Source organism: Cyphomyrmex costatus, unplaced genomic scaffold, assembly GCF_001594065.2.
Source record: "Cyphomyrmex costatus isolate MS0001 unplaced genomic scaffold, Ccosl1.0 scaffold30, whole genome shotgun sequence".
Taxonomy (NCBI): Eukaryota; Metazoa; Arthropoda; class Insecta; order Hymenoptera; family Formicidae; genus Cyphomyrmex; species Cyphomyrmex costatus.
The window spans coordinates 896,646-920,483 of record NW_017277125.1 but is presented as its reverse complement, the minus strand read 5'-3'; the positions used below and the strand labels follow the sequence as shown (position 1 = coordinate 920,483).

The 23,838-nt window shown below is 36.7% G+C and overlaps 1 protein-coding gene across 2 annotated transcripts; it reads left to right on the top strand.

Annotated features, from left to right (window-relative positions):
* The first annotated feature begins 141 nt into the window (after window positions 1-141).
* On the top strand, window positions 142-20,830 carry Snrk (SNF related kinase). 2 transcript variants are annotated; one of them, XM_018541709.1, is made up of 8 exons: window positions 142-1,199; window positions 14,959-15,162; window positions 15,979-16,131; window positions 16,533-16,779; window positions 17,033-17,384; window positions 17,509-17,637; window positions 17,804-17,909; window positions 18,046-20,830. In XM_018541709.1, the coding sequence occupies exons 2-8, from the start codon at window positions 14,968-14,970 to the stop codon at window positions 20,182-20,184; spliced, it is 3,321 nt and encodes a 1,106-aa protein (XP_018397211.1). In that variant the 5' UTR covers window positions 142-1,199; window positions 14,959-14,967; the 3' UTR covers window positions 20,185-20,830. The 2 variants fall into 2 exon arrangements, with proteins under 2 accessions (XP_018397211.1, XP_018397212.1); XM_018541710.1 differs by lacking the exon at window positions 142-1,199 and adding an exon at window positions 13,908-13,958.
* The last annotated feature ends 3,008 nt before the right edge of the window (window positions 20,831-23,838 follow it).

Sequence of the window (23,838 nt, the reverse complement as noted above, 5' to 3'; positions counted from 1 at the left end):
CAAATATAAGACTCGACTGAATGGCTATCGGCCGTAAGTCGAAAGCTTCGTAGTTCGCGCCATCGCGATTCACGTATCGCCGCACGATGGCAGTGGCGGCGGACGACCGGCTGGCGCTGGGAGCGCGCGTCTAAACTCTAAAGCGAGAGGAGTATCGTGTCGTCAACTCACTACTCAGTCGGAATACGAACGAATACGTTACTACGTTCCATAGCTTTCTCATGTGTCACCGCGTTGTGGTGTGCACGCCCGTCGTCATCGTAGTGCCGTGTTGTGGTCTCCTCGCGCCGTTTTAACGCTGTCATCCGAGAGGAAGGGAAAAAAAAAAAAAGGAAAGCCGAGATCCAGGGTCGTAGGACGTCTGTCGCAGAGAATTCGCAATCCCGGATCTAGCGCGAGAGTGCGACGACTCGTGTCCCGTCCGAGAGAATAACGGAGAAACGGTCAAGCGGGCGACGTACGTAGAGGTAGGTACGCTCTCCTATGTATGTGCATGTGCTTGCGCGCGCGCACGGTTGTGCGTGAGGAAGCGAGACAGGCGGTGGCGAATCGACGGAGAGGAGTGAAAGACTCGGGCGGAGGTGGAGGAGGCGAGAAAAAAGTGGGAAGTGTGTCGCGCGCTCGCGGCACACCGTCGTCGTCGAGGAAGGTGCCCGGAAGTCGCCTACTGCACGCGCGATTGCTGCGCGGCGACAAATAGACAAAGGGGAAAAAGTGACCGCGGGTGGGCGAGGTAGTCTCCGATGTAGAAGAAGAGAGGGAGACGAGACCAGAATACAGAGAGAGAGAGAGAGAGAGAGAGAGAGTGCTACGAAGTGGAGGAAGGCACGGTTGCGTCAAGAGAAAAGAGGTGATCCATCAGCGGGCGCACGAGAGTCCCGAGAGGCGAGAGGATTGCGTCGCGGACGGTGGAATGTGTTCTAAGCGAGCGAGCGAGCGGTGCCGTGTAAACACGCGTCTCGAGTGAACCGGAGCGGCCCACCAGCGACGTTCGATGTCGTTGGCTTCCCCGACGACGTCGTCGCCGTCGTTGTACGGCAGCAGCCTCGACGGAGCAACATCTGTGGCATCGATCATCGCGACGACCGGCAGACGCGCGTAAATGAATCCACATCACAAATGACGGTGGGCGGACTGGGCGGACTAGCGAGGTGCTGCTGGCTGGACTCGTCGTCTTCGTCGGATTAACGGACAAAGAGGTGAGAGCGCGTCTTTCTTCCCTTTCGCCTCTTCTTCTTGGTCTACGTCTTAATTCTTTCCTCTATGAGTCTCTAGTGGACTCTTCTGTAAAAATGGCTTCGGGCGTTTGTCGTTTGCGATTGTTTTATTGTCCCTAAGCGGTTGTTGCACCGCGCGATGTTGCTCCCGATAAGATAATTTTCACGCGATTATGTGTTGATAGCACCGTCACTCAATGACCATTTCTAAACAGTCGCATCGCATCGCAACGATGGCTGGAGTTACGATCGCGATGTATTATTCCGACTACGTCGTAATTGACACTTGGATGCTAATGTCCGGGCAAACTTGTTTTCAAGTTAATTTCTAGAGATAGTACAAAGTGTAACAACAACGCCTTACATTTCGTTATCAATTAATTGAATGTGTCACAATTACTAGGCAGATATTTTTGGCGACGTAACATCACACGATGCTCTCTCTTTTTCCTTTAATGGTTTGACTTTGATTCTATTTCATTTGACCAACTTTACATATCGCTCGTTTGTTCCAACTACACGCAATATAATTGTGATTTTTTTTTTAATTGCTTGTAGAAAAAATGGAATGTGGAAACATAAAGAAAAAAAGGGAAAACATACTTTTAAAAAACACACTATTCCTCTACAACCAATTACTACGCTCAGATTGCATTTTAAAATTAACATTATAAAATTTTAATGATTCAAACTTTTTTCTGAAAAATTTTTTACTTGAATTACGTTGTAACAAATGAACGACATACCTTCTTTCCGTTAAGAAGTAAACATTAATTGAAGTATATCGTTTATTTGGTACAACATCGATACAACTAAAAAACAGTCTTTAAAAAAAAGTTCCAATAGATAGAGCTTTGTCTATCCTATCGATTTCGTCTTCTTTTCTCTCAAACGATTGACGTAGTGTCAAGTGTTAACATCGCAGTTAGAAAGGACAAACTTATTAATTCGAAATTGCATTTCAAAATGTATACATTATAAAATTTTATTAAAACGCGTATTAAAATGCGTATTTATAACGTGAAACTTTTTTCCTGAAAAACTTTGTTCTTTTTTTATTATCTGTAAGCAGGTAGATAAAGATCTATCTATAGATTTCGTCCTTTCCCTCTCGAGTGATTAACTTAGTGCGAATATATATTGCGGTTGAAAAGAGCAACTCTATCGATCGCATCTTGCCGTAATTATTTGTAAAGATGGTACCGCTTTCATGTACATATAACTCACACATTTGTGCTAATCGCGTCAAAGAAGGCACGTTATCAATGTAGCATCGAGACTTTTAATTTCTATTACATTTTCACCGTAAGAGGAAAAAATAGTTCAAGGTAAACGTCTATTTCTCCAACCGTATAACTCCCCGCCCGCAATGATTCTCGCAACGCAGCTTCAAAAGAACCTCGATGCATATCGGTTGCATAACAGTCACGTTGCCGGTAATGTCTTGCCAATGTGCTTACTAATAAATGGCACGCCAGTCGTTTATATAGACACTATTTACGACGATATCGTGCGATAATATCGATCGGCAGAAGAACCATTCCGGCAACCTATCCTCCGAAGAGATATTCGGGTGGGTCCGATGTTGCATCCGATAAATTCACAACGTCTCGTGCGGTGATGGTCCAGCGATCTCGCCAGCGATCTCTTATGAATTCAGATGAGTAAACACAGTACGAGCGCAATGTAATACGATCCCGAACTTCTCCGTTTCTTTTATCGAATACGTATATCCTCTCGTATCGCTTTATATTGTGTACATGTGAGATGAAACAATAAGTTTCTCCGGGGACTAATCGATTACTACCGCTTTACAGAAACTCGATACTTCCGCGAGCTTACGTAGATCTGGCAAGGTTCTTTTTGAAAATCTTAAAACGATATCATGACTGCGATAGAAAAAATTGAACGAGATATTACGGTTATGACTCTCTATAAATTCTCTAAAAGGACAAAGAGCAGTAATAATTTTGTATTTTAGTAAATTTATACCAAATAATGTTGATATATGAATATTTCATAACTTTACTATCTAGGGAACGACAATGTTGCGCAACATCGCGATAATACGAGGTTAGGGAAGGAAAAGACTTTTAGTTAAATATATATTCATCTCTGGGGATTAACTGGGTTTAATATTTATTTTTGTTTAATAATAATGGCAATAGTTATTAAAGTTATTACAGGAACAATAATTGATAATTTGTTCATTTTACCACCGTTAATAAATAAATCGTTTATTCTATTTAATGCAAATTTAAATAAATTTTATTCATTAGGATCAAAAAGAATTTCTAATGAAGACATTTTATGAGTACTCAGTGTAAACCCTTCTTCTTCTTCTCTTTTTACAAATTGTAATTGTGTGAAAATATTTCGATTACATTCTTTCACATAAATTAACAGCTGGGGTTGAATAGTCCGATAAAACTGAATACATGAAACACATTAATTACATAGCTTTGGCAGAAATTACAATTCGAGTAAAGCCGCAAAAGTGGAGCACAACAGTCCTGAATTTAATTAATAGCGATAACATATTGTGTATAAACGCTTATCGAATATAAATATATATAAACACGTACTTATCGAATATAAAAATTAATAATATCGAATTTAAACGATATATGAGTATATTACAATACTCGATATTTGATTAATTTTTAAATTGGATACGATATTTCGGATCATCGGATAGAATCATAGAAAAATATAGTTTTTGACATTTTCTCATGTCATGAGGATTTTTGCAATAATTCTCATTTTACGGTATCCGATATCGTAAGATTATTAAAAAAAATAATTGACGTCACGCGGAAATAGAATTTATTTATTTTTTCGAGATTTTCAACGAATATCACGCACGTAAAGAATAAGTAATTAATGTGATGTATGGTTATCGATAGATGAATGATTGTATATTGTATACATATACATGTATTTAGCATCTCAATACGTTGCTCAATAATAATTGCAATAGTATCATTATCATTCAAGTTATCATAAAAAGTTGCCTCTTATTATTTTGTTTTATCATCGATAATGTTTGTTAATTAATTATAAAGATAACTTATTTATAAAGAAAAATTGCTGATTGAGAAAATGAATGAACTAGTAAATTCTGATTATTAATCAGAATTCCAATTATGGACATGATTGGACATCTGGTTATCTTGAATAGAGTTAAAAAATAGAGTTAACTGTAAAATATTCTAATTTTTCCACTTTCCATTAGAATTCAAATTAATACAATTAGACTCTTATTTTAGGATACAATCATGAATAAATAATTTTATGCTATTGGAAAACATCTTCAACTGAATTTAAAACTGATATTTGTTTTTTCTGTTTCAATAAAAAAATTATATCTTGGAATTTGAGATACTTTCAGGAGGATAAAAAATATGAATTATTTAATGACGTTATACTTTTAATTTATTATTGTTTGATATTTCTTCCAGTTTATTATCGACGAGACTTATTTAAAGAAAGTTTATTAAAAGATGTAACGTTACATATTTCACAAGTTTTGACAAGGCATTTATAAAGTTTCTACGAAATGGATGAAATTATTACCTCTCCAAAGTGTTGTGTATTACCTTTAATGGAAGAGCGTTTCATCTTACTGAGTTAAAGTATCAAAGCCAGACTATATAGGTCAGAAAATTTCAAACTAAATAATTAAGCATTATATAATTAACCGAATGACGAAGTTATCAAAGTTTCCTGTTATTGACCGCTTGCAGAAATGCTTCTCTTATTTCGATAAAATGGAAATATTTACTAGATCACATTCACAGATTTAAAAATGCTAGTCATTCCCAGATGAACTGTTTAGCATTCCTCTACATCAACCCTGAGGCACTTGAAAAAAATTTGAACGAAACCGCCAGTTATTTTCGGCCATAAATTTTATTTAGTCCGTCTAGTTTTTTTCACATGGTTATTTTTTATTTGATTTTCCAAAGTAGTTAATTTAAAAGATTTTTTTTCTCTAATTTTTTTCTAAGATATTTTGATCAAATCTTTTTATTTAAATAAAAATTGATTTTTCTCAAGCAAAATTGTGCGAAAACGCTTTCCTATGAAGATAATAAATTATTATGATAATAACATTTTTTAGATTAAAATTTTATTAAAGTGAAATACGCTTAAAATTGAATTTCTTTTTGTTGTTTTTTCTGCGCATTTTCGAAATAATTTGAAATGAATTTGATTTGTTTTAATTATTTAATCTGAGAAAATCGTAAATAATGCTTTCTTTGTAAAACTGTTTCTTTTTTTAAATTTCTTTGAAATATGTTAGGTTGAGATGAGAAATAGGAAATAGAAAGAGAAAGAGAGAAGTGGGACACTGTACATATTGTATGACATTCTTGGAGTGCTCTGTTCTCATTTATATGTTTCATCTGTGTTTAAACATGTGAAAATATCAAGACTTTTGGCATTTCAAGAGCTCGAATGGAATTGTAGAATATTTGAGAGCTGTCAATGAACACATTTATAATTTACTTATTAAATTATTATAAAGCAATTTATTTGCGTCGTAAAATGCGAAATTGCGTCAGCATAAATGATTGAGCATAGATGAAGAAACATTATAGCGATAATGTAATTCTTGATATTATTATTACAAAAGAATCTCTCGGCACGAATGATATTATTAACATCATGTTGTAATATTTATTATAATTAGATATCGTATAAAATGTGTTTTGTTCACAATTTCACATTTAAATACTTGGATAAACAAAGTTTATTTAAATGTTTTCCTCCTAAGGGAGTTATATTTTTATTGTAATCAATATCTTTATAATTGAAATTTCTTTAATAAATTTGTAAACAAGTTTTCAGTATATAAGTATGATGAGAAAGAAATATCTTGATAATAAACTTGAGATTAAAATTTTATTGAAGCGAGATACACGAAATTAAATTACGTTCCGTTGTTTGTCTATATTTTTAGAACTTGATTTGTTTGCTTAAACTGAGAAATTTTTAAGCAATGCTTTTGTTACAGAAAATTATATAAAATATATTAAATCTTTTCCAAAAAAAAGAGTACCTTTCGTCTCTTCCCCCTTGTCTTCCATCACTCGAGACAAGACAGAAAAATCTTTAACGTATTTCTGTATGATAGATTACTATTTTCGTTAATACTTTCTTTCGTACATAAACTGTAGTTATTTACTGTCAGATGGCTAACAGTATTTATACGAGAGAAACGAACAGCGCAATTCGGAAGCGGAGATCAATCCGTTTGTCGAGTGCATTATCTCAAATTACGCAGATCCGGTCGCGTCAAAGTCTAATCCGTGCCAGCTCGCGCTGTAGAAACTATAGGAATGACACTTGTCTGCGTGTTGCATTTCAAAATGAGAGAGTGAGGAAAAGTTAGAAAGACAGAAAGAGAGAGAGAGAGAGAGAGAAGAACATAGGTCCGTAAACAATATTAGCGTCTCTGTTAATAGAATAAACAAAGAAAAAATATTGGAGCAATACTAAGGTAAGAATGATGCGTCTCATGCATAGAGATGACTGAACTCCCCGGGTGGAAATTTATCCGGGCATTCCATATTTAATACTGGCTCCATATGAGCATTACTTGAGGCATCCAAAATAAAAGTTTGTCAAGCCCATTTAGGATGCAATTAGGATAATTTAACGTAAGTTTCCTAATTACGGTCCGTGGAGAGCTTAGTTTGGATTCGACTTTTTCTCCAAGATAGTTATATTTAGTTCGCCCAGTTGCAGCTCGTATAGGGCGCAATTTATCTTCATCGCGCAGAATCATAACACTCGTAATATTCTTCCTTTTTATCTCATCATTTCTCATCCATTGCTTGTCGGCTCGCTTGTCGGGCATTATCGAAATCCGTGCGTGCCATATGCGCTTGAAAATATCATTCTGATCAGATTTGCGCGAGAGATTCCCACATTGCCGATAGCTTATCAATACTACCATTCTGTAACTCTATTTACTGATATCACCTGATAATGTCAATATGTCATTAAGTATGTATATCAATATGAATATGGATTAAGCTAATTTATCAACGATACTTACAAAACAGCATTTCATAACTTCTGTCAAACTTTAGAAGTGTGATGACTTTTTTGTGGCAAAAGTTTGATTGGACCTTCCTGGTATTCACAATTGGATCTTCACTATGACACTCCAAAAATACATTTTCATCGACATATTTTTAATATTTGATATTTTTCAACGACAAAAAATGCTATTATTAAAGTAAGTCAGTTTAATCTTTAAATAGATATAAGTTATTTAAAGATGCATTAGAAAAAATCTTGTTGCATTAATTGGAAATTTTCAATCAGAAAGATACGAATCCGACACATTTATAGTCTCAACATTCTAGACGAAATAACCAAAAATTAGTTACCAGGCAGAATTCTGATTATATAAACAGAATTCGTTTTATTTGTACTTCTTGTTAGTACAACTAGAATATTTTTCTCAAGTGTATGTATGCAAGTTGATAAACGGGATGCTCAGAAAATTTCATCTTAAAAAATTTTAATCTTATAAGTTACAGTTTTTATAGTTAACAGTTTTTATTAGTATATTACGTTATAATTAAATTTATATTAATACTCTTATGAGGTAGAGGAATGTAAATAAAAATAATGAAGTCTAATAGGTTTTTTATAATATAAGCCGTTAAGTAATAAATTAGAAGTCAGTAACGAGTTACAAGCGAGTCAATAGAATGTCACAATACAATAATAAGTCATTAAGAAACTCATATCTAGAGTAATCACTAAACTAATGGTTTTGTAATGAATAATTTTTAAAGTTACCGCTACAAAATATTATCAAGTTAATAATTAATTATAGCTAGACAAATACAATTTTTGTATCGTCGTCAGGTTAAGCTACTCACAAGTTAACCAGAAAATAAAAATTGGGCCTTAAAAATGAAACACTCCTCTATCGATGTTTTTCTATACTTTTTCGAAGCACAGTTAATTTCGTCTTTGTCCGTGACTATTCGCATAGTTACGCACACCTAGTGCGGCAATGCAAACGCTCTAATCGGCCGTAATTATCATTCTCGTGAGTATGAACGCCGCTGTTGTTCCCACTGGCGGTAGCAGGCGTGGATTAGTCGCGCCCCTCAGGACATCATCGGGTATTTCTTCGTGGCGCGTATGGTGACGCCGCGGAATCCCGATAACGGTACGCGAACACCTACCTGTTACGTGCTCACGGTACGTTTACGTTACGCATTATCGTCACGGGGCCATATTATCGTCGCTTCGATCGCGAATCCCCGCGCATCAATTACCGTTACGGCCGCCGCTGCTTATCTTGATTGCGTAAGAAAAGCGATTTTATCGGAAAAAACGAAAACACCGTGTATAAGATATACCCGATCATTTCGCAACCCTAGAGAGCTCGTTTTATTCGTTTTTCTTTTGTAAACATACGTATTGTTTTACTGAACCGATTATGCTCCGAGTAATTTTTAAGAAATACTTTCTTTTTTCATTACTCAACATTAAAATTCTCGACTCCAATTTTAATAACACATTTCTTTAAAAAATTCAAAGTTTTTACTCGAGATAAAACTTTTATGCAAGTTTGAGATAAGAATGTATGATGTCGTAAAATCGAGATATTTATTTAGCATCCACGTAGGTGGAGAATGTGCGAGGGCGAAACTGTAGCTTAAGCCCTTCGCCAGTAATTCGCGACGGCCTTTGCTTCTCTAATCCGTATCTGATAAATATTACACAAGCATCTCACTTTTAAGAAGAATACTTTTCTCGCTTTTTTATTTATTTTCCTCAAGATTTTGTAACGAAAAGTGTTAAGGTCAAATCTCGAGAGTTTATCTTTTTCTTGGAATGAACTAATGGAGGATCAATATTTGAAATATCATTTTGAAAATGACTATTTTCTTTATAACAGGTAGAAATAAGTTGATTTTATTTAAATTATAAATTAAAGATGATATTTAAAGCGCGTATTAAGAAAGTTGTTCCTAAAGTTTCTGCGAAATTTTAATCCATCAACGTAATTTATATTTTTTTATTAATAGACGATCATATTTTTTAAATGAGCTTGGCACATTGATATTTCCAAACAATTAAAATGTTTATATTCAAAAATTGATTTATTTATTCGCAGAATTGTTTTTATGTTATGACTTTACTTTTCATCATCGCATTTATGAATTTTATCAATTTCTTCAAGAAGTTTTGATTTATGTATGATTTAAAAAAAATTCTGTTCTAAAGTTCTATTCTTTTTAAATTCTTATATTTCTGCCAACAAATGAATAATTCTGAAGATCTTTTCATTATGCTGGTTGCATTTAAAAGAATCGCAATAAATTTATTACAAGCACTTTGTGCTAATTTGATAATAATAAATTAGAAAATTTATGGCTCTCTCTCTCTCTCTCTCTCTCTCTCTCTCTCTCTCTCTCTAAATTAAAAATACAATATACTTACAATTAAAAATAGAAATACACAATAATATAAAATTGAAATCAAATTAAAAGTCGAAATAAAATATATTAATAAAAAAATTCCTAATATTTCGTACTATATATTAAAAAAAATATACTAAATTTTAATAAACCGCTTATTTGAGTAGTATCAACTAAATATTTACTAAATAAAAAGATATACATTTATTTGATACAAAATTATTAATTTAACTATCATTTCTTTTTATTGAAATTATTTACTGTAAGTAAATGTTTAGTTATTCAAGAAAATATTTATTTTATATATTAACTAGTAGTTTTTGAACATGGCCGGAGGCACTACCACGTCTCCTGAAGAAAATTTGGAGTATTTTTTCTCAATGTATGTATTAATCTAGATTATTCTACATTATACGAATTTATGACGTATATATATGGTATTTAAAGCTATCGCTGCACTGCTTTAATAACTTATCTCGTTAAACTATTTGAATATTGTTAATCTTATCTATGCGTGTATAAAAATAAGGTGAGATTATGCGATGGTGTTTTAAATGTCACGTTTTTCCAATAGACAGCAGACTTTTCACAAGATACACGCCTCATCGGGTAGATTAATTGATTTATTGAGCGTAAGAGAAGTGCAAGGGTTGAACGTATTAGTGAACACGTTCCGTTCGTGTATTCATGAGTAATACACCGATAGTGTATCGAGACTCGATTTCCCGGATAGTGGCCAGTCATAGTCGTTGGCCGCGCCTGACACGTTGTCGACCTTTCTACAACATCGAATTCCACCGATACGCCTGTCAATCTCCTACTACGGCTATTACAAATCGCAACGGTACGATTTATTTCGATCCGCCGCCTCATCGTGGATCTTGCGAGGAGCCAACTCGCAATGTTCCTCATCCGCTGTAATTCGCGACTTCCGTGTCCGCGCGAATACGAAAGTGTTCAAGAAAGTATGCTCCGTTTACGACTGCATCCGGGAAATGCGGTCTATGAAGAGAACGCGTGGCGCGATCTAAATTTCAAATGCGGGTCCACACGCACTACGCTCATCTCTCTCGAAGCGGATTATACTTTCTAAGCGTGAAATTTCCACCCGGCGGAATCTACAGCTTCAGATACGCATGTTTTGTGAGAAAATTCGTTGGGGAAATCCTCCTTCGCACCTTTTCGCAAAGTAATAAACGTGTTACTGTGCAGCAAAATTATTAAGTGAACCGAACAGCCGCAACTTAAATATTTCTCCATATCGCGCGAGTAATATTTATTTTATTATTAATTTTGTGTCTCAATTATTTGTTTATTTAAGGACGCGTTAGTTACACGTAGTTTCAAAGTAATGAAAAAGATATGAAAAAATTATAGATTATTTTAGAGCATTTAAAAGTAATATTGTATAATAAATTTCGAGGGATAATCAAAATTTATTATATTACTTTTAAATCATCTAGATCAAAAGTTATTTTAATAAGAAGTAATATAATTTTTTATTTATGTTTAATTGAAATATATAGAAATGTATTATAAAATAATAAAAAAAATTTGAATTTTTAAAATATAATTATAACTTTTTATAAAAAAATTGAAAATTTTAATGAAGTACAAGAAGCTGTTATTCGACAAAAAATAGCATGCTACAAATACAACTTTTATATATATACAGCTTATTTAATTAAAGTATAAGTATTAACACGTTTGTAATAAATGAATGTAATACATCTTTAATCGAACCGGTAAAGAGATAACTTTTTTTCGCAATTTTTAAAGAAACTCAATTTGAAATAAAAATCTGCGACGCAATTGATCATCCGACATCTGTTGATGGTTCGCGGTTAAAGTGCGTTTCAGGTGTTCGCCCCAAAGAGTCGTAAACTTATTACGTGTAACTGACGCTCGTGCATCTCATTATTACACGGACACGTGCAGTAAAAGCAGGTCAGGCCAACATCACAGATGTGCCCGTGTCCAGGTAGATCTTGATAGCAATGGATGAGCGTCGTTATCGGTTAAATGTCAAGTTCAATTCGCCGCGACGCGACGTGACGGATCCGGATGGATTCGGACGATTCCCGTTTTCCTTGCACGTGGAAAATTACCGTGATAGTAAACGCCCTGAATATTTAGAGTGATGTTCCACGTTACTGATTTATATGTATAAAGGTGTTGAATCTGTAATTCCAGAAAAAAATGCGAAATGTAATTTTAATATTTATAAGATTTTTAATACAAATGTTTAAAAATATAATTAGAGAAAAGCTGTGTAATATAGTAACCAATATTGAAATATAATATTATGCAGTATATATAAATTTATGTAATATAATTGTTTTTAATTTAAATTAAAAACAGAACGTATTTTTTATAATTATTTCTATATTATATTACGGATTCATATACTACATTTTTGTAACATTTCGAGCTTCACGTTGCGTTATTTGACAACATAATATTTTTCTTGTTTTTATTCCGCGAGATATTTTTCTATTATTTCTACATTTTGTGTAAACATTTGTATTTTCCCTAGCGTATAATCCTCTAAAGCGCCAGTGCTGCGCCAACAAAAATTTAGGAATCCCTGACGTCGGAAAATGCTAATATTATTTATTTAGGTTACTGCAGGTATTTAACTGCTTATGGATGTAACATTAGGGTGTTTACGTTAGTCAAATCGTTAATCGCATATCACGTTTGTTAATTACACTTCGCGTAAGTCCAGATTAAGCTCGTGGAACTTTTATTCGGTCGCGGTGTCACGCGGTAATTGCATTACTTCATAATGCTGTAAATAGCAACAATTATGATTGCGTAACAGCGATTAATTTCCCATGTAACGGCGAAAAGAATTAAATTCGCATCGATATGACGGTGCAAGCAGTGATTTATTTTAATTGAATCCGTTTCCGAAGGGCACGCAATCGATCACGGAATTATCTCGTCGCATGTCAAACATTTGTTAATAGGTGAATTTTTTTGATATCTGGCAATAAATCGGCACGTGGCGATGAGCGTCATTTTGCCTTAATAGATTAATACGTTAGCTAAGATAATTTATTATCTTAACAATGAACGATGGTGCAGGGAACGCCTGTCGATAATAATAACCAACGAGAATGGGAGAGAATACTCTCGTCTTATTTATATCGCGACATAGGCAATGGACGCGTTTGCGCGAAATAAAAGCCGTAAACCTCGGCAAGTGAATGTCAGTCTTACGTCAGCATTTGCTATAAATTGCACATCAAGCACGGATGATTCGATCGTTAAGGTGTTAATCCGATCTGTTTTCATTGAGCTGTGGAGGATCTTCGAATATAGCGTTTTCCGAGAAGAAATTTTGACGTGCATACCGGTCGAAGCGGTTCACCTCCTTATTGGTACCTTCTCCGCGACGCTCGAGAAGGTTTATTTTTGCGTTCTTCGTAATCCTCGTTACGAATATCCGGAGCACGCACGGCGAGGAAATGATTCGCAGCTCTCGACGAGGCTGCGAGTGGCCGCGTTCCGCAAGGCAACGAAGGCGAGAAACTCCTTTGTGGATCCCAAAGGAAACCGTAGGCGTGTAATCGTGGGTCGAGATTTTCGCGACCCGCTATCGTGTTGCATTTTTGTGCGCTTTTATATAGAAAGAACGACGAGAGAGAGAAAGAGAACATTATTAATTAATTTATCCCAGGAAAGATCTTTTCAAGCATGAAAAAAGGCAGTTGCAATAATGTACGTAAAAGAATAATAAATATTTATAGATATATAGACAAAGAATCAGAAAGTATGGCGTATACACATATTTAATAAGAATAGAAACAGAAGAGGAAGAGCGGGGAATGCTGACAAGTCGTATAGCCTCGGCGCGTCGCGATGCATCGTGACGACGCGTTTCGTAATTACGTTCCGCCAAAGACAATGCGTACCCTCTGCTGCAGCATTGGCTCCTATTCCCATCTAGCGCTAAATTTGATCGCATACTGTTCGCCTCGTGGTCGCATTAGCATTATCTTCACATTTAGACTAACGAAGCGAGACAAGCGAGCAAAGCGAGATCTCATGTTTATCATATTTTTTTAAGGTCGTCGATCCTTTGGAAAGCGATATCTGATGATCCTGTCCGAGTCGCGCCTCCTCGATACGATCGATGGACAACAGATTCTCGCGCTCCAGTTACTCAAGTTTCTAATCCGATATTCATCGAAGAAAAATCAATTCATCGTGGATTATGCACGATTTCTATGCACTCTGTATACATTCTGGCCGTAACTACTTCGTTCACTTGCGGGTAAAAGTTTGAATCGGATAACTATATTTAGCATGTGCATCGTGTTCGGTCCATTAGCTTCTCTCTATGTATTTTTCCAAAGCGATAGTACCTCTTGTCATTCTACAGAGTATACCTTTTTTATTGCTACCGACCGATCGCACGTCCATGGATGACGAAGCGATTAATTATTGCTCCTACTAAGCGCTAAAAATAATAGTGACCTCTTTCTCGAAATGAACCGTCGTACTTACGACGGTTGACTGTCGGTCAACATTTCTAAACGATTAATCAGAATTCGATATTTTAAACTCATTCATTCAATGTTCAATGTTATTATACAGAACACTTTATTATAAGAAAAAAAAAACGAATGAAAAATTTAAGAACTGTAATAGTTAACATATTTCATTAGTTAACGTAGTTCAGTGTTTAATTAATGCAAATTAATTTTGACAGAAAAATATACTTACCTGTTTATTTGTAAAACGCGATAATGTTTCAAATTTAATTATAAGTAAAATGAACCGAATAACATAAATAAGAGAAAGAATCGTATTCGGTCGAACAGATTTTAATGCTTTTAGAATTTTTCGAAATGTATGTAATTTTATGTTACGAGGATCTCAAATTTGCAATAATCACAAGTGAAAGATAAATAACTTTAATAAGATTAAAATCCAGCTTCTCTTTACGATTCGTAAATTTTATAAAATGAGATAAAAATATTTATGTACTAAATTTTAATAAATAACTGTTTTTATTTATGTAACTAAAATAAGCATTTGCTAAGTAAAAAAAAATATAATAATTAATGATTCAAATTAATGATTCAAGTATCAAATAAATATATTTTTACACTTTATAAATATTCAACTGGCACTGTTTAAACAAATATTAATTAAAATTTAATACATTTTTCTCTCGTAGTGTATGTAGATCATATTTGATAGTTATATTTCAGATAAATAATATTCCATTTTTATCGTTTGCTGTATTCGAAAAGAACTTAACATTGCAGCGGCACGAGATGAATCGAAGAGTGGGATACAGCAATTACGATGGCAAGATCGCCGGTCTTTACGATCTGGAGGAGACTCTCGGCCGCGGTCACTTCGCCGTGGTGAAGCTGGCACGACACGTTTTCACCGGTGAGAAGGTGGCAGTGAAGGTGATCGACAAGAGTAAGCTCGATGAGGTTTCGAGGGCTCATCTCTTCCAGGAGGTGAGAGAAACGCAACTGTAGCGCCATTTCGAAATGTCAATTCTGCCTATTGATAATGTTCTAAGTTCTTCTGCGAGTCATCCAGTTTGATCTTTTACCATTTCTAAAGGAAATAAGTGAAGGAAATGGTCTTTTACTAAGGGTACGTTCCACTTGACGTTCGCAATGTTCATGAAATCGTTTCATTCTTGTTATCAAATGTTAAACAAGGACAAATAATACTCGCGAGTGTTGTGAGCGTCAAGTAGAACATATCTTTAGTAAAAGCACTCTTAAAGTGATTTAAATGAGCATTAGGAAATCGGAATGCATGAAAAGCTTATGTAAAAATCTGAATTTACTGCTTTGTCGAATTTAACGCCTTTTTCTTTGTTTTCTGATATCTTTTTAGCACAAAAGCTAAACTGTTTTTAAATTTATTTCTTGTTCCGAATTAGAATTTATATTTTAGTGTGGCAGATAAAACTCTAATGACATTCTGATCACTGTTTGTTCTATATATCTTGCTCGTGACTTTGCAATCGCATCAGAATTACCTTCCGCCTGTTTTATGTCCTAATGGAAATAATAGAGTCATTGATGACATCCTGATTCGTGTAATGTCATTTCGATGGCTAGTTCGATAGTAATTGGCAATCGATTCCTCTTGCGTGGTTGCATTACAAGATAAATCTTATAACGATGGACCTTAATAAGATCAGTGAAATAATGATTATACAAATGGATGACGGACAGAATCATTGACCCCCTAGATTTAAATGCGCTCAAGCGAAATAAATTTTATCTGTCTGTTCATCATATCCGTCTGTGTCGCAGGTGCGGTGCATGAAGCTGGTGCAACATCCCAATGTGGTGCGGTTGTACGAGGTGATAGACACGCAGACCAAGCTATACCTAATTCTAGAGCTTGGCGATGGCGGGGACCTCTACGATTACATCATGCGCCACGACAGCGGCCTCAGCGAAGAGGTATTGTTGCATGGCTATTGTTGTTTTATTATGCCATCGGCTTGCAATTACCGCGCGGATAGAGGATACAAATTTAGCTCTTTCATATAAAGTCTATTGAATGTGAATTTTCTTAAGTATACATTGTTACAAATTTATCATATTATATATATATATATATATATATATGTGTGTGTGTATGTACTATAGAATTTATATAAATTATATATTATCTTCAAACTTTTCAAATAAATTTCTCTTATGTTAAAAATTTGGAATTAATATAATAAAAAATATCAATTTAATAGTGTTGTCAATTTAATTTTTACTAAATACAATATATTGATTAAATTCTTAGAATTATCAGATGTTTTACTCGCAGTCGCGTTATTTACATTATAATATTTGAATTTTCGTCTTAGGTGGCCAGGACTTACTTTCGTCAAATAGTTAGGGCCATATCTTACTGTCATCGTTTACATGTAGTGCACAGAGATTTGAAACCTGAGAATGTCGTATTCTTCGAAAAGCTGGGTACGGTGAAGCTTACAGACTTTGGGTTTAGTAATAGATTTTGTCCTGGTCAGAAGCTCGAGACTTCGTGCGGCTCGTTAGCGTACTCTGCTCCAGAGATACTTCTAGGCGATAGTTATGATGCCCCCGCAGTAGGTAAGCTTGTTAACTAATGCAATTAAGGATATATATGACTTAAATTAGACGCTGTTATCTATTTACGATTCTAAATTCTGATTGTACGATAGAGAATTACTTAGTATTAAAATTACACCTTTCATCGAAAGTTTTGCTAAGAAGCATTGAACTCTAAATTTTTGAAAGAATCTTTTAAAATAGAATACAGCGAAAAAGAGAGTGAAATTATATTCGCTTCGATGGACTACGTTTGTATTTCAATTTGTTGCAGATGTTTGGTCATTAGGTGTAATACTATACATGTTAGTATGCGGTCAAGCGCCGTTTCAAGAAGCGAACGACAGTGAGACGTTAACGATGATTATGGACTGCAAGTATTCAATTCCGTCGCACGTGTCCGACGGTTGCAAGCGGCTGATCGCAAGAATGCTCGTGCGGGAACCCGAAGGCCGAGCGTCCCTCGAAGAGATTGCTGCGGATCCGTGGTTGGCGATCGGTTCCGACTTGGACACGATGGAGACGCTACCACTCGTGTCACGTCAACAAGTCTCCGATGATCATCACAATCACATAATTACCAAAATGGTTAACGGTAACATCGCCACCAAGGAAGAGATATTGGAGTGAGTAGACATTAGGAAGAGATTTGACCATTTTGATCGTGCCTTTTTGCGTGTTAGTATATTTTAAGCATGCGTCTTCGGCGCTACATTTTACTGGCAATTCTCATCGTGAATCTTCTTACAGCGCGCTCGACAAGAATGAATACAACCACATCACCGCGACGTATTTCTTGCTGGCTGAGAGGAAATTGCGCGCTCATCGACAAGAACAGATGCAGAAAAATCGTCCAGAAGCTTTAGATGTTTCCTCAAGGTATATTTTATATATTGAGTCACATTCATTAGTATTGCTGCTGTGTGTGTGTGTGTGTGTGTGTTTATGTGTGTGTGATTCACTTATAAGATGAATCTAAATATTTATGCTGCATATCGTCTTTAATGAAATCACTAATATACAAATGCGTATTAATTTTATGCAGCCGGCAGGATGATCTGACAACAAATCTACGCACAGATGAGAATTCCCTAGGTACTACGAACCAGTCGCTATTAAGTGTGCCACGGACACCTGGTGACGTACCACAGGTACGTACTACATGTTCATTGTCTAGAAAGATATCGACTAATATATGACTGAATGTAGTAACATCTTATACACTACATAAAATGTTTGCTGGATGGTATTTCTCGTACAGGAAATAAAAATGATTTCTGATTACAGAATGTGCGTACGCGCAAGTGCAGTATTGTTCAAGAAGAAGAAGATGAGGACGATGTGTCCTCGTGCTCTGGCCGAGACGAACGTGGCAGTAATTCAGCGCTAAATTCTCTTAATCGTCGCGGTTCCCGTTCTGAGGGAAAACTCTCACATATTCTACAGGAACGATTATCGCAACTTCCAGAGAAGCACACTAGCACGAAGCCTGTGTTGAATCAACGGCATCCACATCAAAAAGAGGATACCGTCATCGCCGAATCATCGCATAGGGGAGAAAGACTGAAGCAGACTTTGAAAAACGAGAAGGATAAGACGTCGTCGCCAATGCATCTAAAAGGAGCAGACAAAGTCCAAACAGGCAACGTAGTCTTGGAGAAACTGCCTGTAACTCCGCGAATTACCATGACGTGCGAGGAAAATCTGAAGAATCGATTGAGCAGCGTCAACTCTCCATCGACCGGATGGGCTAGAAAAGCTACTAATACAGAAACTAAACCCAAATCGGTGACAGAATGTCTAAAATCGACCGGACCGATACCAGCGAACAAGTGGAGAATGGGTGCTCAGCACCATCGGTTTAGTATGCCGCTCACAGAGCCCCCATCAATGATTCCCTCAAAACCGTCCAACGTACCTATAACAATGGCAACGACGACTCCTACTAAAACATTACACGAATCGTCTACCGTCTCGATACCTCTTCATCCTATTAGTGACAATCAAGTGACGTTAACACCTAAATACAAAACGATGCCGTCACCTAGCGGTACTTCTGCGAAGCAACCTACGCTCAATGAAATCCTGGAGGATGGAGATGGCACTCATACATCGGTGAATTCCACGGAATGCGGGGATTCGACGACTAAATGCCGTGTTGTTAGGCGAACAACGTATGAGCAACGGAAAAGCAAGTTCCACAAGACTCGTACGACCTCTTGTTCGAGTTCGGACGCCAGCGACGACGACAGCGAGAGCAGGAAAAAGAGGGCGCACAAACTCGGTGCATCCACGGGTAAACCCTTACCTCCGAGACGCGATAGTCACGACGATTCGAGCGATTCGCAAGATCCAGGAGGAAACGGTGGCGGACGTGGTGGAGTTGGTGGAGGAGGGAGCGGGGTCAGCAATGGCGAACACACGACGGATACACCGACGACAACTGAAAGTAATAGAAACGAAAGTGGCGGCGGCACTAATACGACAAACACGAGCTCAACGAACGGAGGAGGACGGCATCGATGCACCGAGAACCAGGTAATGTTTGGCAGGAGACATCGCGCCGGTAGGAGAAGAGCCGGTGAGACGCGATTGCGTGAGAGCCAGTCGTTGAATCGTATCACCGAGGTTCAGGAGGCCGAGGCACCCACATCTTGTCACAATCATTGTCACGTGTCGCGCAATTCGACTGCAATTGACACACAGAACGTCTCCTCATCATCGGCGTCGTCGATATCGCAAAATAGCACGGCTTCTCAGCACAATATTGTTCCACCTGTGTCTCAAATAGCAACCAGTACTGTACAAAAGGCAAAAGGTCTCGGAGCGAAATTGTTACAGAGCTGGTCACTCAGTGCCGGAAAATCCCTGATATCGCAAGGCTCAAGGTCCGCTCGCAGTCCCGATGGAAAGAGTAATGGCTGTCAACGGCAATCGGACGATTGTCAAAGCGTCAGCGATGAGCGTCGCGGCGATCATAAGTGCGCGAGTCAAGCGGCGTGTAACGACAAGGAGAATCGCGGTAACGGATCGATCAACGAGTGTAAGAGAAACGAGTGTAAGAACAGGAAGATTCGATTGTTAAGCCGTTATTTCGCCGTGCACAAGAAGCTCTGCGTACCGCTACCGGGTATCTTTGGCAAAGGACGCCTCTACAAGGCTCGTTCGTGCGGCAGCATCACTCGCGATCGTGTTAGTCCGCCGTCGCCTAAATCGGTGCTGTTAGTCGAGGACAAGTGGCGGGAACGTCGTCAGTGGTGCGATGCCACGACAAAACAGCATCGCGGTAGCGATGGTGACATCAATCAGAATTTAGGCCTCGCACATCTAGTGCAGGAGAACATCGTCGGTAAGGGCTGCGCCGGCATGCCCAACGTGTGCCACATTCACCTCGGAGACGCTTCCAAGTGTTGTAGTCTTTGTTGATGAATCGCTTTCGCTTGAAAGACAATTCGCTTAGATATTCAAGATGAAAGACGTGTAAATGCGAGTAGGTAAAGACCAGGTCCGTTCTCTGGTGCCAGTAACATAGCTAGGTGGCATGTGCGTGCGTGGTTTTTTTCGCGACAATCTCCTTTCGATACTGCGTATAATTTCTAGCGAGTTACTTTTTGTCGATATAGAAATATTTTTATAGGTTGAAAGATCTGAAATATATATTTTTCTTTCTTTTTCTTAAAAAAAACTGCAATCCAAAACGGCGTAGAAGATGTTATCTCTGATATCTTGAAGAGAACAGTAGTTATTAATTTATAAGTACAGAACTGAGTCAGATCTCTGAAGGAACCATTTCGTAAGCAATTTAGAGTGCAAAAATATTGGCAATTAATATTTCCAGAAAGATATGACCTGTTCCTCGCTGATGCCGAAGTTACGTCGAGTTAAGGACGCGTAATTAATATTCGCGCAAATGGTAATTGCTAACTACATTATTAAAGATTGCGTGACTCTGGTCTGCCATCAACGTACTTGACTGATCACATCATATCCCCGCTGGTTTGTAGAGCACAGGGATCAAGACAACAATAAGAGAAAAGAAAGATTGAGCGTATCGATTTGTCGATCGCTCTGAGAGAGCTGTATCTAGTCCATGTGAACAAACAATGTATTAAATATTGCAGAGTTTATGATGATGATGATTATTATATTATTATATTAATAATATTATTATTACTATATATATTATTATTACTACCATTACTCTACTACTGCTACTATTACTACTATTACTGCTACTATTACAGTCCCTTATTGCGAGAGATCATTATCACTTTCATGCTATTGTCATTATCATCATTATCATTGTCATTATCATTATCATTGTCTCTGCTTTTGTCATCTATCCTCTCAAATATTTACAATGCGAAAACCTAGCACGGTGTAATGCATAATGCATCGTAAACAGTAAAACAATTATACGATTGAAACTTGCAATCAATCGATGCGGAGTCATGCAGTGCGAAAAGTGTCTTCCTCCTTCCATTTTTCTTTCTTTCAATTTTTTCTTTTTCTTCAATGCGATCCCTTCGTCTTTCTCTTTTCCCCTAAATGATACATCATTGCCTTTACAAAGCTTCCTAACTTATTAAGATGAACAGAGTCTCAAAATGGCTATAATGACTATATTTATATATACATATATATATATTAAAACATAAATTAACATCGGACAGAAATGCGAGTGTTGTACAACGGTAGCCTGAATTGCGTCTAAGTGAAAGGAAGGAAACGATTAAGGGAGAGAAACTCCGCGGTATTTGTATACGTTAAACCCGGTGCGGGAGTAGAAGTGTTCTTGAGCAAGCAATGCGCAACGTAAAGCCCACCGAGTATGTAAGTACTGCGCGCAAATATTAGAAGCTTAAGAGTAAGGCGATAATCGTCATCTATCAATCCATTCTTGTAGATCTAAATAATTGGCAGCGGACAGTAGGTGCAAGATCTGTTGACTGTGCTTGCCGGCTGAGCACGTTGCAACATTCTTCGATCATTCATTTCCTCGGATGTTCGCGCCACATATTAACGGTCGTCTGGACGGATACTGTCATCGTCATCGTTTTTCTATCATCGTCATTATCGTGAGTGCTATTCAAAAGTGCGTGTTACAATCTTAAAATAAGAAGTATATTTCTCATTAATGTAGCAGAAACTCAGATTTTATTTTTTCTTCTCGTCACGATATAATTTCTTTATATCATTCGATCATTTTTATCCCGATCCTTTTATTACATTTCTATGTCAATTTATGACAATCGAGTGCTGGACGCTCGAAAAGCATCGAGATAATTCATTTTCACAAGTTCAGGCATTATTCAGCTTTCCCATTTTATAATATGCACGAGACTAGTTCAGAAAGTTCTTGGTTTGATAAGGAAAACATAATTTTCGGCAAAAACTTTTTTTAATTTTTTAACAGTCTCCTTTCACAGCTCAATATACTTATTTATAATTATAATCTTTTTCATACCCCGTCTGTACAGTACGATTTCTCTATATAAGTCTTTAAAGCATTTGTTTCATCGATTACTTCACTATTTGAGTCAGATCTTTTTTCTGCGAACTATTTCTTCATATTTAGAAAAAGAAAAAAGTCACTATAGGTTAAATCTGATAAATACGTGCTTGCAATCAATTTGAAGTGCAATTTTAGGACTAAAATTAAAGAACTGTAAACAAAAAGTTGATTGCTTTACACGATTCAAACAAAATTAACTAATAAACGCATTTGTCTAAAATCTTAACAATATCCCTATGTAGTATCAAAAATTTGTCTAAAATTATAACAGTTTGATATTTGTGATGTCATTTCTGTGTCAGGTTGAGAACTTTTCGAATTATTCTCGTATGTCACATACGACGTATTAGGATGAAAGCGATATAAGATATAAGAAAGCAGAAATTCAAAAATGGTACATGATTGTAGGACGATGTCAATATAAGGCAATTATCGTTTCGCGCTGCTCGTTAACCGAGCCTTTACTATCCGGTTTTCGTTTTTAAGTTTGCGACTATGTTTGCAATTGTGTCGATGGTAACTGTTTTGATAAAGACTGAGAATTTTGCAATGACTTCGACATCTCGACTACCAGCTACCTGCGCGTCGCACGATGACGATGACCTAAATGAGACCAAAAATAATAATTAAGATTCACAGACCCCTAAGTTTGCGCTAGCTACAAAGTGCAATACAAAGTCGTACAAAGCCAAGTACCTTGTGTCGGTGTAGTCGTTGATTTTAAGAATTCAATTCAATTTTATCTTTTTCACCTTATATTGTAGCGTATTCAGCAACTCGGGAGCTACTTTCGAAACTCGGAGCTAACAATCATGGTGTACACATGGGCATTAACGTTATTACGGTGTATGAGAATAATATCTCGGGAACGATAGGACTTTAGGATACAAGAGTCTTCTCAGCTACGAGTAATTGGACGAAAATTGTTGCTGTAATCGACGATGAAAGAATTGTCTATGTAGCGTGAAGCTCAAGAATTTTCTTGCAGGCGCCTCTAAGTCACGTACGGCTTGTCTCGGACCTATTATAATATTTATGTAACAAAACGAAGGCGTCTTTCACATAATTCGAATAATGTATATTCTGGAGTTGCAAATAGAGCAAAGTGTCTCTTCCATGTACATATCTTTGGCATTTTCCTATATCCTGGGAAAACCGACTTATTCTAGGAGAGCTATTGATAAGTAAGAGAAAAAAAGAGAGAATGAGAAATATTTTCGTGCTATAATACGGAACGCTGATCCATTAAACTGAATTTCCTGAGATGCGATATGTATATGATGTATGTCGCGAAATTTAAGTGCAAACTGACGTATCACATTGAATGTGTGTGATTTTGTTGCGAACTTGCCGGCTTCTTGCTGTTGCGCTGCTCGTGTTAGTCGCCCATCCTCTCCATTTTAGCGAGTAATTCCGCTGTTTCGAACGCGCTGCACCGCAAGTACGAGAGAGAATTTTCTAAACGGTCTACTCTTTTCACTCGTTCTAAACGTCTATCCGGCCTGAACAGACCAAAGTCCCTCCCATCATCCCTCGTAGTGTCCGACTCGTCATCCCGATTTACT

Coding starts and splice junctions, on each gene's coding strand:
- Snrk (XM_018541709.1), top strand. CDS start 14,968: ATGAATCGAAGAGTGGGATACAGCAATTACGATGGCAAGATCGCCGGT. Junction 16,780..17,032: donor TTATGATGCCCCCGCAGTAG/GTAAGCTTGTTA, acceptor AATTTGTTGCAG/ATGTTTGGTCATTAGGTGTA. Junction 17,910..18,045: donor CACCTGGTGACGTACCACAG/GTACGTACTACA, acceptor TTCTGATTACAG/AATGTGCGTACGCGCAAGTG.